At 30.6% G+C, this 15,646-nt stretch overlaps 2 protein-coding genes across 2 annotated transcripts; one reads left to right on the top strand and one right to left on the bottom strand.

Annotated features, from left to right (window-relative positions):
- Nucleotides 1-1,672: 1,672 nt before the first annotated feature.
- On the bottom strand, nucleotides 1,673-7,840 carry LOC148277963 (golgin subfamily A member 7). Its single transcript, XM_088232112.1, has 3 exons — nucleotides 7,530-7,840; nucleotides 3,572-3,724; nucleotides 1,673-2,655 (listed from the first exon to the last, which is right to left on the bottom strand). The coding sequence occupies exons 1-3, from the start codon at nucleotides 7,680-7,682 to the stop codon at nucleotides 2,512-2,514; spliced, it is 450 nt and encodes a 149-aa protein (XP_088088238.1). The 5' UTR covers nucleotides 7,683-7,840; the 3' UTR covers nucleotides 1,673-2,511.
- Nucleotides 7,841-8,138: 298 nt separating this feature from the next.
- Nucleotides 8,139-14,757, top strand: LOC148277962 (uncharacterized). The gene is made up of 6 exons (XM_088232111.1): nucleotides 8,139-8,490; nucleotides 8,713-8,868; nucleotides 11,244-11,384; nucleotides 11,979-12,058; nucleotides 12,747-12,881; nucleotides 13,426-14,757. The coding sequence occupies exons 1-6, from the start codon at nucleotides 8,365-8,367 to the stop codon at nucleotides 13,520-13,522; spliced, it is 735 nt and encodes a 244-aa protein (XP_088088237.1). The 5' UTR covers nucleotides 8,139-8,364; the 3' UTR covers nucleotides 13,523-14,757.
- The last annotated feature ends 889 nt before the right edge of the window (nucleotides 14,758-15,646 follow it).

Genomic DNA, 15,646 nt, shown 5'->3' with positions numbered 1-15,646 from the left:
TTTTTGCAGTTTTAAAAAAAAAAAAAAAAACTAATTTGTTTACTTTTGATTATTTAGTTGAATTATATAGTTATATTTCATATTATATATTACATAATGAATTGTTAACTGCTGTGATTATTTCTGTAAAACTTTTTACTGTAAAAGGTTTTTTGAACCGTTGATATACAAATAAATATCAATAATAATTTTTCGGAATTCGCGAATCATATAATTGATAGTAGTGACTCATTCTATAATCACGCCCTAAAACTCCTGCACCAAGTAAATAACAAAGGCAGTGATATGAATAATATATAAATAATAGAAATTCACAAAAATTTCAATTCTAAGAACAATTTCATTAATATTTACACATTTAATCACCCCTCGCCTTTATTGGCTATGTTCCCTTTGCAGTGTGACACCAGGCTTTCCTCACTCCACTTGCCATCTCCGTAGACATGGACATATTCACTAGATTAGTCTTATATCACCCGTCGATAGGAGGAGTGCTCTCCCGAAACTGTAGTAGTGTTCTTGTAAAAGAATAAAAATTGTGTAAAACTAATAACAGTTTTATTTTCATAATAATTAGAGTAAAAAGATCTATTTAGCTTTTATTATATATATACAAACATATTTCTTTTAAAACAAAAGAAAAATTATTACTTGAACAATACTTTCAGACAAAAAAAACAAAGGGCATAAGTAGATGTAATTGAATTTCCATATTATAAATAAATTAATCAACCCTATTTAAATAGAATTCTAAACACTTTCAAAATAAAATTTTAAAAAACAACACACCGCACAGTGCCACCCTAGTGTGATTTGACCTTAAGCCATACCATCCACATTAAGAATTTTGTACCCTAAGCATAATGAAATTGAAATAATGGATGTGTATAAAGCTTAATCGAATAAATATTATGATTGAGATAAAACTCAAGATTTAAGTAGTATTATGTAATTTAATGCACACTTTATGTAAATTAAAGTATTTAAAATAACTTAATGTAATAAAATGATCTCTCCCCTCATAGCTCATATTTTTTTTATTTACAGTTTAACAATATATTATGTACCTAGTTTGTAATTTAAAAAAGGGAGCTTTTGCTAATCTACTAGAATTGTAAATATAAAGAGAGATGGAGTACCCTTTTGAGAAGGGAATATGGAAGTTTAGACATTCATAGAACTTATAACCTATCATTGAATGGTTTAGTTTATCACTTAATACACTGTGTAACATTTACTATTCTATGCTGTTACTGATTTGACATTTATGGAACTGGGTGAATTATTTTAATATTTATGAATGATTTATATTAAAAATAAACGTACATGATTTATGTTCATCGATCATAGAGGAATCTTTTTTAGAAAGAGAATGATTTATTTTTTAAATCGGCGACCGAAGTCTACAATTTATTAGATTGAATTCAGAACATATTAATTCAATACTTTATCGTTGACAGTAATCGTTTTTTTTATCAATAATTTATTATGTATACATTATAGTCCCTGTTATATTTTAAAGTGATATGAAAATATTTTGAATATGCCATAGACATAATTCTATGTACCTAAACATGTTTTATCTATACAGTGAAACCCCTTTATTCGTAAACCCTCTTTTTTGTAAATTTTGATGACAATTTTTTTCCACCATATTGGTTAGTATTTTCCGTTTTCGTCGTCACTCCCACCTAAATGATGGAAGTGAATTTGTCAAGAGAGGAAGTCAAGTAAAGGAATCTATACCTAACGCTGACATCAATTAATGCTATCCAAATGGGCCGAAGTGCAGAATACGGTAGAAAAATGGTACCCAAATTTTACCAGTCAACCAAAATATAAATGCATTCAAAGATAATGCGATTGACTGCTTCAGAAAAGTTTTACAGAGCAGACAACAACAAGTTCCTTGTTAAATCCCGTGCTACCGAATCATCGGCAAAACAGAACCCATGATCAGAATTGGAATTACTATTGGCTGTTGTAACTGGTTGTAATATTAACCTTATTCCTCTTTCTTCTAAAGTTTAAATAACAATTCTTTCAGTTTTAGAAGTTGGAAATAGGTCAATTGAATTTCAGTTTTATCTAATGGGAAAAATTGTTTCTATATTTATCATATTCTTGTATTCGTTAGATCCCCAGGAAGAGATTAATAACAAATAAAGAGATTCCACTGTACAAGACGTTTTATATTTTTCCATGAAAAGTCAACTCGTGGAACTAAAATGGCCATTTCGTGGATTAAATTTAGGAAATCAGCACACCCAATAGTACATTTTAAATTGTAAACAAAGTTTTTCAATCACCATCCTGCCGTTTTTTAGCACCCAAATATCTTCAATCCTTGTGTCTGTTAATTATTGCGAAGTAAAAGAGCGGTAATCTTTGAATAGTAAGTCACTTAGAAGAGACGTGGTGTGTTTCTTGAAGTTTGTGAATTAAACTGAGACGTATTGGCAGTCTGATAGTTCACATGAAGAATTCTTCGGTAGAATGTGATAATGGGAGTCACGTTGCATTACTGGGGCGATCCAAGATGGAGATCTCAATAAGACGGAGGCCTCGCGTACACGGGTCTGTTAGCATGAGACCGCGCGGGCCGTACACGCGTTCATTTTGAGATGCTACAAATTTGGATACTTTCTTCAAACACTGGAAAATAAATAATTTATAATTAATATTCGCATACAAATCATTTATTATTATTAAATAATAGTGGGTAGGCAAATGAGTGCCAGCTCTAAAGTTATAAACTGTGCATCTAACTAAGGTATTCAATAAATTTGAACAAATTTCTCATCCTTTCTATTTGTCTCTTTCACTAAGCATGCCAGTATTAAAAGATACAAATTAATTTAATTACAATTTTTTTTAAACATTCCACTTCATGGAATGTATAAAACTATAATATGTTAGAAAAAGTATACTCTAGTCTTACATAAAATCATTGAGTTTCACAATATAATTTGTGCATTTTTAAACAATTTATCAAATTTCTGTAAGTGCAACGATAACTAACGGATGCGTTATTTATACGCCAATTTTATTGATTGACAGTCACCGATAAGTGTATTTATAAAAATTCAAGTTGATATAATTAATTTCAGTAATTTTTAGGTTTTTCCTCTTATCAATATTTTAAATTATGAAAATTATGAAAAAAATATGAAAATGTATAAGATTGCTGGTAGGTTAATGGGGTAAGATATATTTATTTTGTTGTTTGTATACTTTAAGTATAATATTTGCCTAATACAACATGATGTAAATAAATACATGAATGGTAATTAATACATGAGAAATAATCACATGTTGGAAATTAATTAAGAGGGGAACAAAAGAAATGATCAAAGAACAATGTGTCAAAACATCTCCGTGTCAAATACGGCAGCAGCGCTGAATACTGTAATACATTTAACTAGCTGAAATTGGGTTGTAACCATTTATGCATTCCATTACGCACAACCAATTTTAAAAGCGCTTAGATGATTTTTTTTTTAAAAGTACAACGTAAAAAATATGTACTAGATATAGGTGAAGTCTGCTAGATTATGCTAATAAAAATTACCTTTTCGTAGTGTGTTTCTGTACAGATGTATATGAGATATGCAGTTAGACAGGCGAGGCAGCCTTGACAGTAGGTACTACATGCCGCTTTCTCGGCCTCCGCAAAGTACGCATTCAATTGGTTGATTGTGTGGTCAAAAGCTTGTTTCTCAATCTGAAAAAAAAACAAAAACACATTTTCAAAGTACATAGACAAGAGACAACCCAAGTCACAAAAAAATTGTGTTTACAGAATGGGAAGCAAACCTCAGACACCTGATGTAGTGTCCGTGATACTACCACGGGCTCGCAGTCTGACTATATTATATTATATTTACCCTCTGTAAAAAAAATCGACTAAAAATCTATCCCAAATGCCAATTGTTAAACTTTTTTTTTAATTTTCATTCAATTTTGGGGCCATTTTTGAGGAATTGTAAATAACTCACTATTAGAAAACGGGAATCAATTTGGGGTAGAGCGGGGTTAGAACCTCGGACCTCTGATCCGTGAATCCGCAAAACTGGCCACGGGACCACAACCGGATTTGTTTTTCGATTTATTCTGTTTAATACATAATAAAAATATCAATACAATTTCTATGAAAAATGACTTGAAATAAGGAAAAAACGATGTTTGAACAATAATTGAAATGTGATTTTTTGTGCTCAAATTTACCTTACTGTAATTATTGTAGTGAAAACTAAATACAAAATTAAATAATGGAAATCAAACACAGGTGAAAATAAGTTAAAGTACTCTGTTGCTGCCAAAATACAGCAATAGGTAAATTGGGTAGATCACATAGGATTGATAATTAATTCCCATTTCAAATGACAATTATTTCTGAATAATAATTTAGTCTAGCTATCCGAAGGCATTATGGAAAAATGTGCATTTGTGCAAATGCCTTGCACGTGCTATGGGTCGGTGTCCTGGACATTGTTTGGAGACCATAAATCTTCTTTATGATTGTCGCCAGAGGACCATGCCCTCCGGTAGTTAGGATTGAAATGGTCTAAAGTCGGGGTGTACTGGGAAGATATAGCTGGCTCTTTCTTTCGCATGTTTAAATGTGGAGATATCCTTTTAAGCAAGCAGACAATACCTACGCTCTCAGATGTGATCTTTGGCGGGAATTAGGTTAAACGTGATTGGACAAAGCGGAGCAATCACAGAACGGCATTTCTATTTCGGGCATAGTGAAATGTTTTGAAAGGATTTATTTGTTCCCATACAAAGAAAGATGACATCATATTTCATAAATCACTAATAAACTAATTTGACCCTACATATTTTCACATGACAATGTCTTCCCTGAATGTTATTGAGTATTGAGTATTTATAATTATGTTCTGATGTAACATTTTCCCATAATTTATATTTAAAGTACTAGAGTCTGGTGGACTTGTGAATTTTAGTAACCTTTTTAATGTGTAGTTCATTATACGTGTTTGTAGAGAATTAAAATATATGACTTATGAATAATGATCATAGGTATTGCATAATGGTATTAGAATTAGGATTAATTAATATGTCATATTGATAATTTGATAAAACAGTAGTATGTTTTGAAAACTGAGACGTCCAGATGCAATAACCCTAAGGGTCATTGTTTGTGTTATAAGAGTAGGTCTTAGCAAGAGAGAGTTCCTACCGAGTGGCTGCTAGGGAGAGACGTGCACCACGAGGAGACTGCCCGCTGGGACGCTGCACAGTTCTGGACATTGCCGGCCGGGGATTCTTTTATATTTACCGTTTTATTTTTTAACGATGTTTCTTAAAATAAAGTGTTCAAATGAAAGTTCGCCGGTTGTTTGATTGGAGAAGAGATGGCGACTCCCTCATCTGAAAACTCTGTTCCTGCTGGCTGCTTCTCGCGTACCACAGTTGGTTTCAGCGCGAACATACTCGAGGTTTCAAATGTTTAGACATCAGCTTTTTTATAAGATACTAAAGAAATACAAAATGAGTGGCTCTAAGCACATTAAAAAAAAACAAGCAGATGTCATTAAGGGCAAATTAGCAATGAATGGCACATCATTGCACAACAAAACAATGGAACTTAACCCTTTGAGATCGCATGCATGTTCAAACAAACACTAAATTTGGGATCTTATTATTCCCCTAATAAATAAAATAATAAAGTCGGGTTTCTGTTTCCCAACTCCTAGTGTTCCCTACGCTAGCAGAGATTGTAAGATTCCATTTTCATTATTAAATTGTCGAGCATATAAATGATGTGCTAGCACACCTTCTCTACCCTCAGAGAGCGTTTAGAATCATACTGCTGGTCTCGAAATTTCGATACTAACATCTCGAGTCTCGAGGCATTTTCAAAATCGAAATGAAAGCCCTAATTACAATACGCATAAAATGGCATTCACATTTGACAGTTTGATTCTCATTAGAGCATCTGATTCTTTTTGTTATTATTTGCATTATTTTAAGTCAAATGGCAACTGGCCTGTGACCTAATATGCTTAGTAAAAATATAAAATATGTTTCAATTTATGTATTTTTTTATGAATGTTTTTGATGTAATTGAAGACATGGGTGGATGAAGGCGTTATGATGCATATTTTTGAAAATGTACTTTTTTACATAGATGAAGATTTTATTTACAGCACTTTCATATAAACCCAACACCATCAAAAAGCAGAAAAAAACAATTTTGAGAGCAAATGATTGAGAGCGAGTGTTATATTTTTAATAATTGTACTTTAACCCCCGATATTTCTGCATTTTGTTTTTGTCTTATAACACCTTTATCCACTGATGTCTTCAATTATCACTTTTTATTTAGTAAGATGGATTTTAGCAACTCTTATTTATTTCCCATACTGATAAAAAAAACACCTTTGAAGCGTAATCTAACTAAACTCAAAACTAGCAGTAATTTCTAAACTATTAAGAAAAAAAACATTCAAAAAAAATTAAATAATTCTCTTATATCAAATATTTATTACGACGGCCAGATTTAATTCAGGTTAATACTACTACTATCACGCCATTTCCCCGTAGGTGTAGGCAGAGGACCGCCGCACAGGTCTATCCTGACACACATTCCTAGCTTCTTCCACGTTCATACTTATTGTCATACATGCTCTTCAGTTCTGTCTGCTTTTGGTTAATCTGATCATGTCACGTCTTCCCTTCTTCCCATATGTGTTTTACCATTTTTGTACTATTGATACCATTGAAACATCTAACCGCCTTCCTTTACAAAATAGTTATAACATGTTAGATTGCTCTCAACTGCTTGAGAAAATTGAAATTCATATCACTCAACGTACAACTCGGCTGCAACAATTGTTTCATGTTGGTATTGCAAGCACAAATAACAATAAGAACGCATCTTTTCCCAGAATCCTAAATTATTATAGCAACTTTTTTCTGATATCGATATATATTTCCTCACTATAAACAACTATAAAGAAAATGCAAGAACCTTAATTGCAATTAATAATTAACATTTAATCTAACTGTACTTATTTAAAAAGGTTTAACATGCTATATTTATTTGTATACTTTAATATTATATTTATTTTCTCTTGTTTGAAAGAAGAAAGGATTTTTTGTGAGTCACTAAAAATATAAAAATTCTTTTCATATGTTCTTTTCATATATTTATAATTTTTTACAAGTGGAATGACGCGGGGTGGCTTTTCACGGGTACGCTTTTTTTGCATTGTATTTACTTATATATAGAAAACATTAATTGGCCTCTAATATTGGTTTATTTGTAAATATTGTATTTTTTGTTACAATGACTGTTGTTTTCTTTTAATAAACACACAAAATATATTTTTTTGTCATCCATTCGTTCTACATGGCCAAACCATCTTCATCTTCAACTCAGGCTTCAGGGGTTAATAACATTTGACACTTCTATGGAAGGCTAGGTGCGATATTGATAATTTAAGCGACATAATCGGCGTAGAATTGACTGAAAATAAAATGTTATTTTTTTTACATACCCTGTCTTCTAATTCGGGTGGGAACCGTGTCTGGAACTTCACAGAAGTCCCTTCGGAGTAATCCCTTTGAACAAACACTTTTAAACACTGGTGAGGGGGAGTTTGCTGACTACCCGGAGTATTGGGGCCAGAAGGAACACGATTGTTTGACATTGTAAACGTGGCTGAATATATTTTGAATATCACAAAATACTGTTTCGATTATGAGAACGGGATAAATTACAGTAATCTTATCGGGAAGCTTACAAAGCAACAAAGTAACAGCACTTTCTACACTTCATATTTCATATCGTAATGACAGATTTGGGCGTAGACAAATTACTAGTTTATACATTCACAGGTACCATAGACATTTTACATAATGCACGTTTTAGATGGTATAATATTGTTATGAGATTATTTTACAGTATTTTTACCTAATCATTTTTATCAATTTACCATCATAATTGATATATTAATTAATTTTAGAATCATCTTATAATCGCTTCATTAATATTCTGAAATATCTATTCATGTTTACATAATATTTTATTATATTTAATTTTAATGTTTGAGTTATTTCAAACTTATTCTTTCTGTGGAGTCTATGTAAATTTGTAAATTGTAATTGTAATTTTTTGTGGTTATGTTCTGTGCTGTCATTCTGCTAATTATGTTATTGTATTCTTTTTTGATTTTGTAAATGCAATAATTATAGATTTTCAGTATGCATAGAACTAATGACACAACAATATTAAGATAAAAAAAAATAAAATACAATCAAAATACACTTAATATTTATATATAACACTCATCTCAATTATTATAAACTTTTCTGTGATTATTCAAAGTGACAATGAAGAATGTGATAATTATTCGTGAATTCAATAATGAAACTGACAATGTGGCCTGTCAACAGTTATTACACTCATCTATTTTGGCTTATACCAATTCAGCGTTTGTTACTTTTCTATTTAAAGAGGTAAATTAAAGTACTTTAATTTACACACCAATATTTTTTTTCTTAAAATGTCTGGTTCATGTCCGTGACTCAGATTTGCATTCTCTTATTGTTTTTTTTTCACTCACTCTTCGGAGATTCATTTTTACACACATGACCATACTTATTCTGCCAGATTCATATTTAACTTCCATAAATAAGTGTCATGGCAAGCGTTTTAATTTCATTTGTGTTTTATTTCAGGTAGTATTGCAGATCATGGTTTTATTGGCGGCCGTTTCATTTATATTCCTTGGATTACCGATTATCATATGCATGGCCACGTTGCCCTTAGTTGCAATACTCCTTTACCTTTGTACTTACACAACACATGTGTTCAAAGCATCGGAAATATCAGAAGTAAGTACTCTACTTATTTTACTTTTTATAACCAATATTTTACCGCCTTATAGAAGTCCAATTGTGTACAAGTCTTCCGTTTGGAGTCTGTACCAGAGTTAGAAGGATATATCGACAGCAGAAAGGCTAATTGGCGTAACCAATATCTTTTCAATGTTCACTTTTTGATGGATCTTAAATAAAATGAAAAACTGCTTAAATATAAAATAAAAATCTGTATGGTCGATGTTCATCTACAATAAATATAAGGAAATTCCCCCTTACACAAGTATATGTGAAAACAGTACTTTATTTATTTAGTTATTTATTGTTTACTTTTTATTATGAACACTTGACTAACTTACTACTCTGCTAATGTATGTTTTTTTTATTTGAATCATTGTCATAAACTATCAAATTATTTCAAACTTAAAATAGAATTCCAACCCTCTATGCGCTCTGTAGCTGCAGGATATGTTTTAATTCAGCTCTTATTTGTAAACAATTTAGAAAAAATAATCAGAATAACCAAAATTCTATTTTTTAATAATGTAAATGGGGGGGGGCTAGGCTTCATACCGTCCATGCACTCTGTAGCTGCAAGATATTATGTAATCTAGCTCCTATCTGTTATCAAATTATAATTCTAAACGGGGAACTTGAATCCCAACCGTCTGTGTGCTGTGTAACTGCAAGATGTGTTGGGTACAGCGCTCTCGAGGTGGTTTTCACAAAAATTGCGCTTTTGAAATTATTCACAATAATAATTATTTTACCAAATCCGCTGTTTTTAGTGCACTTAAGAATGTAATTTGTCATTTTTTAAATTAAAGATCCATCAAAAATCAAAAAATAGTTGGCTATGTCAATCAACCTTTTTGCGAAAAAGAAAAATGATATCAATAATTATTTAGGATCTGTCTTTGTTTCTACAAGACATTCCGTGTTTAACTTTACTGAGATTCCTCGGGCACCATAAAGTCGCGTTTATTGCGTGTTGTGGACCGGAACGGGGATTCACCCGGAGCAAAGAGAATAATATATAGCAAGAGCAGCTCTAGAGAAGTCTTTTGGTTTAGTTCAGTCCAAACTTAGACATAGGCTAGGTAATTAAAAGGCAGCAAAACTGGTATTCCTCTTTAAATATTTTAACCCGCACCCTGAAGCCAGGAATATAGATTTGAATTGGGTTTGGGAGGCATTGGTCACAGATGCTAAAGAAGATTCCTCGTTGTTTGATGGTATTCCAATAGTTAACTTGATGAGAGATTGATTTCTGTTTTATCCTTTGTATTTTTTTTTTTAATAAATATGACATAAAAATTAACTACAATAGAACTCAGTTTATCCGAACTCCAGTAAATATCCAAATCTTTGTAAAGAAACAAAAAATAAAGGTGATGCTTTTAATTTCAACTTAATTGTGCAATTTACTTTGCTTGACATGTTTAAGTAAGTTGTTAATGTGATTCAAATTCGTGGTACTATTATTTATTTCAAAAGCAATAAAATCTGGCACTCATTAATTGGGATAATTTGAGTTTTACTGTACCTACTTAATTGAACTGTGTTTTTAATGTCTTATATAAAATGTTTTTAACATAAAGATGATAACACTAAATTAAACTTACCGGGAGTTTTGTTGTATTGGTTGTGTGTATTCAAATAAAAGATTCACTTACATATTACATAAAGTTAATTACTAATTTTAATATTTCACTTAGCTATAATAGATGTTCTAATATGGTGATATGAAATACAGGGTGTTAATTAAACCCTGTCACATCCGAAACCACGATGATCAGTATGAGCAAGAAGACATATTGGCACATTAAAATAATTTTTTAGAACTAACAAAATTTAAAAAAATTAAATATCAAAAAAAGCAAATGGTTGCTTTCTTCTGCAAAGGAGAAACGAGGAGGAGGGAGTCTGATACTGCGCCGCGCTCCACTCACTTCTCCCCTGCAGAAGTAAGCAACCATTTGATTTTTTAAATATTTTGTTTTTAAAAACTTTCTTTGTTCTAAATATTTTTTTAAATATGCTAATATGTCTTCTTACCCATACTGATAATCGTGGTTTCGGATGTGACAGGGTTTAAAGAACACCCTGTATGGACAATACTGAATTTATTAATTTAGCTGTTGCGGTAAAACGAATTATGAAACCGTCAAGCGTCGGTTGCGACATTGTGCTTAATGGCTGAATCAAGAAAGTCTGGCTTAGATCGTTTCCATTTTGTAGCGGCTGGTGGCGTGTTACGTTGTTGATTGTAGACTCCCTGTCTCTCTTGGTGCCAGAGGTGTCCATAATCTATTTTCCTTTAGAAATATTCTACTTTCTCGATGTTTTGCTGTGTTCAATTTTTATACAAATAGTAATTTAATTTCCAGAGTAAACCTATAAAGAGATGGGTGGCTGAAGCGTTTGAGCCATATTTCATGAATGCCGAACCCAAGGATGTCAAATATGGTGTGTTTAATGAAAACGACTATAAATCTGAAGAAATCGATACATCTTCGTTCTGCTCAAAGGTGAGGAAAAAAAATTGGTTTATGTATGTTTCTGCAATATCTTGACGGAATATTGAATAATATCCGCCATCTCCGAGGTCGTTCATTAAAATTGAACTCTACCTCATTTACATCCAATCCCAGAAAGAACTTCCTGACAAATCAAATTGTGGAGCAATGAGAACCTTAACCAAAAAGTTGTGCACGCTTAGTTAATGCTTTCAAAAACTGCCTGGATGAACCCATAAATTTGTAATGTTTTTTGTTTTTTTTTTAATGTTTAAAACACAGTTCAGTAGTTTAATGCTGTTGGTGAATATAATAATAATATTAAGATTAGTTGTTCCTTCACACTACACTTAATCAAAATACGCTAAGAACTCTAGTGTATAGTGAAGTTTTTGTGCCACCCGGAATTGTATTTTTAAAATTTTATAATTGTTATAGTATCTCCATAAGTCTTCATAAACTCCCTCAAACTTAGGGTTAAAATCTGGTCTTTGTCTACAAACATTTACATATACAATATTTGTTATTATAAATGTAGACAGGGATTGCCTAATCATTTCATGCATTTTCCTAAAGTTTTTAAAGCAAGTAAACATATTTTTACAGATTATCGGTGTAGTTAGCACAAGAGACTTTATCGGCTTAGATAATAGTCTTTGGATGTATGGTCTAGCAGTGGATCCCAAGTAAGATTATATCATACATTATTATTATGAATAACTTGTTTCGCGCCATATTCCTAATATTATACTTTAAGGACACTTTTAAAAAGTCAAAACATTACTTTTATTTTGTACAATTTATTTTGTCATTACATGCAAAGGATTAATTCAAATGATTTAGAGAATTGGTGTGTTTTGAATTTTTTACAAAAAAACTTAAGAAGCACAGTTTCGGACTTCTGCTGGGAGAGCATTCCATGTAATAAGGCCTGCAACTTGCGTAAACATACATATAATGATTTTTCTATCGCGTCTGATGTAGTTGATCCATATGCAAGATGCCTGTCCGCTAATTTATCTGGGGTGCATGGTTCTTTTAGATATTCCAGAGCAGTGTTGTGCAATGACTCATACATAAGCCAACAGAGTTTGTATTCCACCCTTTGTGGTGCTCTAAACCAGTGTAATTTCCGAAGTAGTGGAGTGATATGACTAAAACTCTAAAGACTCACTGCAGCATTTAATCCAGACTGTAGGCGAATCATTTTATTCATTTGTAGACCTGCGTAGATGCCATTACAATAAATAACTCTAGACACTACAAAAGTATTTTTGATTGACGGGTGGTATATGCATTTGAATTGTTTAAATTAATTTTATATCAACACTTTTACTATGGCCGATTTGCCTTAAAGTGTTGCTATTATTTTAGGTATTTTAAGAAAGGGATTGCTAAACTATTAGTACGAAATGTGGTAGACTACGCTCATCAAAGACAATATGACAACGTAGAACTGGTCACAACAGAACTTCAATGCGAAGCTCGATTACTGTTTCTTCAAGAAGGGTGAGTTTATCATGCCTTTTAAACTATACATCGTTTTTATTATATAACGAATCCAATGCAATCTGATGGGACCACCCGCTGCTTTCCCTTTCCCAGTTGGCCTTTTGTTATTAATTCTTATAATATTAAATAGTTATATTTGATTGAGTACATTTCAAAACATGCCTGAAAATAGTTTTTTACAAAAAAAAAATAATATTATTTAATTTCCTTATTAATTTATTTTTCATTAAAGATAAAATGGAATAGGAAAGTAAAACTGTTATAATTTTGTTGATTTAAAGTAAGAAATCATTATGACATTCTCGAAAATTATATGATTTGTTAAAGTTGGTATTTAAAAATGTACAGATTTAAATCACAACGGGAATAAACTAATGGTGGACAAAACTTTTTAATTGCTTTTGTATAGATATGAATTAATTTGTAAAAATTAAATACATATATTGAATATTTGGTATTTCTTGATAAACCTCCATAGTTTATAATTTCATTACATATGTGTATTTTTCATGCCATTCAAATTAATATTGTTGCATTCCAGATTTCAAATGAAGCAAATATATCACCGACCTATTCTTGGATTGGTTTCCTTAGGAAAATTTCATCAGATTCTCAAAATAAAACATGATTTTAATTAATTGACTAACCTGCACAAATATCTACATAATTTAAAGCACTGAACATTTTGGTCTGCTGTGTTAATGTACATACCTGTTACCAAAGATATTCTTTACAAATGTTGTAAAATGCCTTTTATAATGAGCCATTTGTATGTTTTCTAATTTTTTTAAAATTAGTTAATGGATCCATTTCAAGAATTTAAACTGTAACTCAACAGTATGTATGTTGTCGTTGCACCTTGTCGCCATGGACATTCATTTTACTAAATAAGTTTTTTACGCCAAAAAATGTTTAAAAAATCATTTTAACCACAGTTAAACTGATAACGTATCAATTTTTATAAACATACTACAATTTCAGTATTCACTAAAAAAATCAATCTTCCCCCATATTTCTATTCAGTTCTGAGATGTGAATTGTTTCTCCTGAACATTTTTGTGAAAAACGGCTGACTTCCAAGGCGCAACAAAGATATTATATTTATGTAACTACTTCTTAAGTATTAAGTTCTATATTCGGCGGGTTTCTGGAACAAGTTGATAATTACAAATTTTCAAAAAGTGAGATCTCTTTATAACTTGAATCAAATAATCATTGTTTAAAAAGTAAATAGAAACATTTAGTATTTTATAAATACAAACATCATTTTTTATAATATTCTGCTTATGGTTTTATTTGAATTGTTGATTTGGGATAAGCTTATAACTTGAAAAGTGCAATATCTCAAAACAAGTGAAAACTCAGTTACCAACTTGTGCCAGAAACCCAATGATATATTGTCTTTTCAATCTCACTTCCTTATCAAGCCTATGAAATGCAAAGTACAGTATAATAATTTATGTGTATATATTGTATTTACTGCGTTCATAAACTTAATATGTAGTATATTATTTTAACACATGTAAATAGTAATTTTAAATCTTTGTTTTTTTTTTCAATTTGACTTTTGTGATAATTATGTATAAAATTTTTTATTTACTTCATTCCCCAAAATAATAAATATTTTATCGTATATTTTTATTGAAAATGACTAATACATAGGCATTCTTATTTTGATGTAATATTGAGAGCAGCCCCCGTGATGTAATGGGCAAAACTCTTCCCTATCACACGGAAGGTTTCAGGTTCAATTCCCGGTGAAATTGCAAAAATTGAAGGCGATTTTTCTCAAGCCTGGATATTCTATACTCCAATTCATCATTGTGATTGGGCCTTCAGGCCTGTTGCAGTACAAGAAAAATAAAAAATAAAATTCATTCATTAATTAATTAAAATTTGGAATGCATAATTTTCTGTTAATTATTAAATTAATTAATAATTAACAGAAAATTATGCATTCTTATTTTTATTTTTAAAAAAGTCATTTACATTATATTACAAAAAAATATTTATTCAACAATATTTTGAGTTTGTCAAAATTTTTGTAGACAAGAACTGGATTCAACCTCCTTGGGAGTTATCACTATTAATGCTACACAGTATGTGGCCACTTCAACCAGCTAATGAAAGATCATAAGCCCTGTAAATGCTTAGAAATGTTCCCTTCTATAAAATGTTCTTTATCTCTGTTGTAGTATCTTCGTTGTTTTATTATTTATACTTTATATTTCTGGATTATTATTATCTCTCATCACATGTTATTATAATTCAATTTTTTTACTGTGCATTTTTTATTCTTGTGAATTATTATGGTTTAACACGGGCACATCCTTAAAAGCCATAATGAGTTCATGAATGTTAAAACGAGTGTAATTTTGAATTAATAAATAAATATATCAATATTTATTTAATTTCTTCTCTCTTATTATTTTACTAACAATGTTTTGGATCTCGTAGTCAATTAATAATTCACTGAATACAAATAATTCATATTTTGATTCATAATTTTATGTGTTTGTAATATCACTTTTTAAAATTTTATTTATAAATTTCAAAAATTGTAGTCAAAAAATAAATTTGTGTATCAATTTCTTGAAGAATTTTGACATAAAATCTGAGGTTATTAAAACTTTGTTTTAGTTTTTATGTTATGAACTAAATAAAGCATAAATAATATTGATTTTACTATTATGAATGTTATCATTATTCCAGAATCTCTTTTGAATAATATTGATTATGATGGAATGTCTTAAAAATCTCTC

The sequence above is a fragment of the Micrasema longulum genome, unplaced genomic scaffold, assembly GCF_059751315.1.
Source record: "Micrasema longulum isolate JH-2025_06_02 unplaced genomic scaffold, ASM5975131v1 h1tg000949l, whole genome shotgun sequence".
Lineage (NCBI taxonomy): Eukaryota > Metazoa > Arthropoda > Insecta > Trichoptera > Brachycentridae > Micrasema > Micrasema longulum.
Note: the sequence above shows the minus strand (reverse complement) of the source record. Positions and strands in the feature narration are given on the sequence as shown.

What these genes read in the sequence shown, in the direction of transcription:
- LOC148277963 (XM_088232112.1), bottom strand. Translation starts at nt 7,682, where the DNA reads ATGTCAAACAATCGTGTTCCTTCTGGCCCCAATACTCCGGGTAGTCAG. An exon ending in CACCCGAATTAGAAGACAGG is followed by an intron (nt 3,725 to 7,529) that starts GTATGTAAAAAA and finishes TTTTTTTTTCAG; the next exon opens with ATTGAGAAACAAGCTTTTGA. An exon ending in CAGAAACACACTACGAAAAG is followed by an intron (nt 2,656 to 3,571) that starts GTAATTTTTATT and finishes TTTATTTTCCAG; the next exon opens with TGTTTGAAGAAAGTATCCAA.
- LOC148277962 (XM_088232111.1), top strand. Translation starts at nt 8,365, where the DNA reads ATGAAGAATGTGATAATTATTCGTGAATTCAATAATGAAACTGACAAT. An exon ending in AAGCATCGGAAATATCAGAA is followed by an intron (nt 8,869 to 11,243) that starts GTAAGTACTCTA and finishes TTTAATTTCCAG; the next exon opens with AGTAAACCTATAAAGAGATG. An exon ending in TTACTGTTTCTTCAAGAAGG is followed by an intron (nt 12,882 to 13,425) that starts GTGAGTTTATCA and finishes GTTGCATTCCAG; the next exon opens with ATTTCAAATGAAGCAAATAT.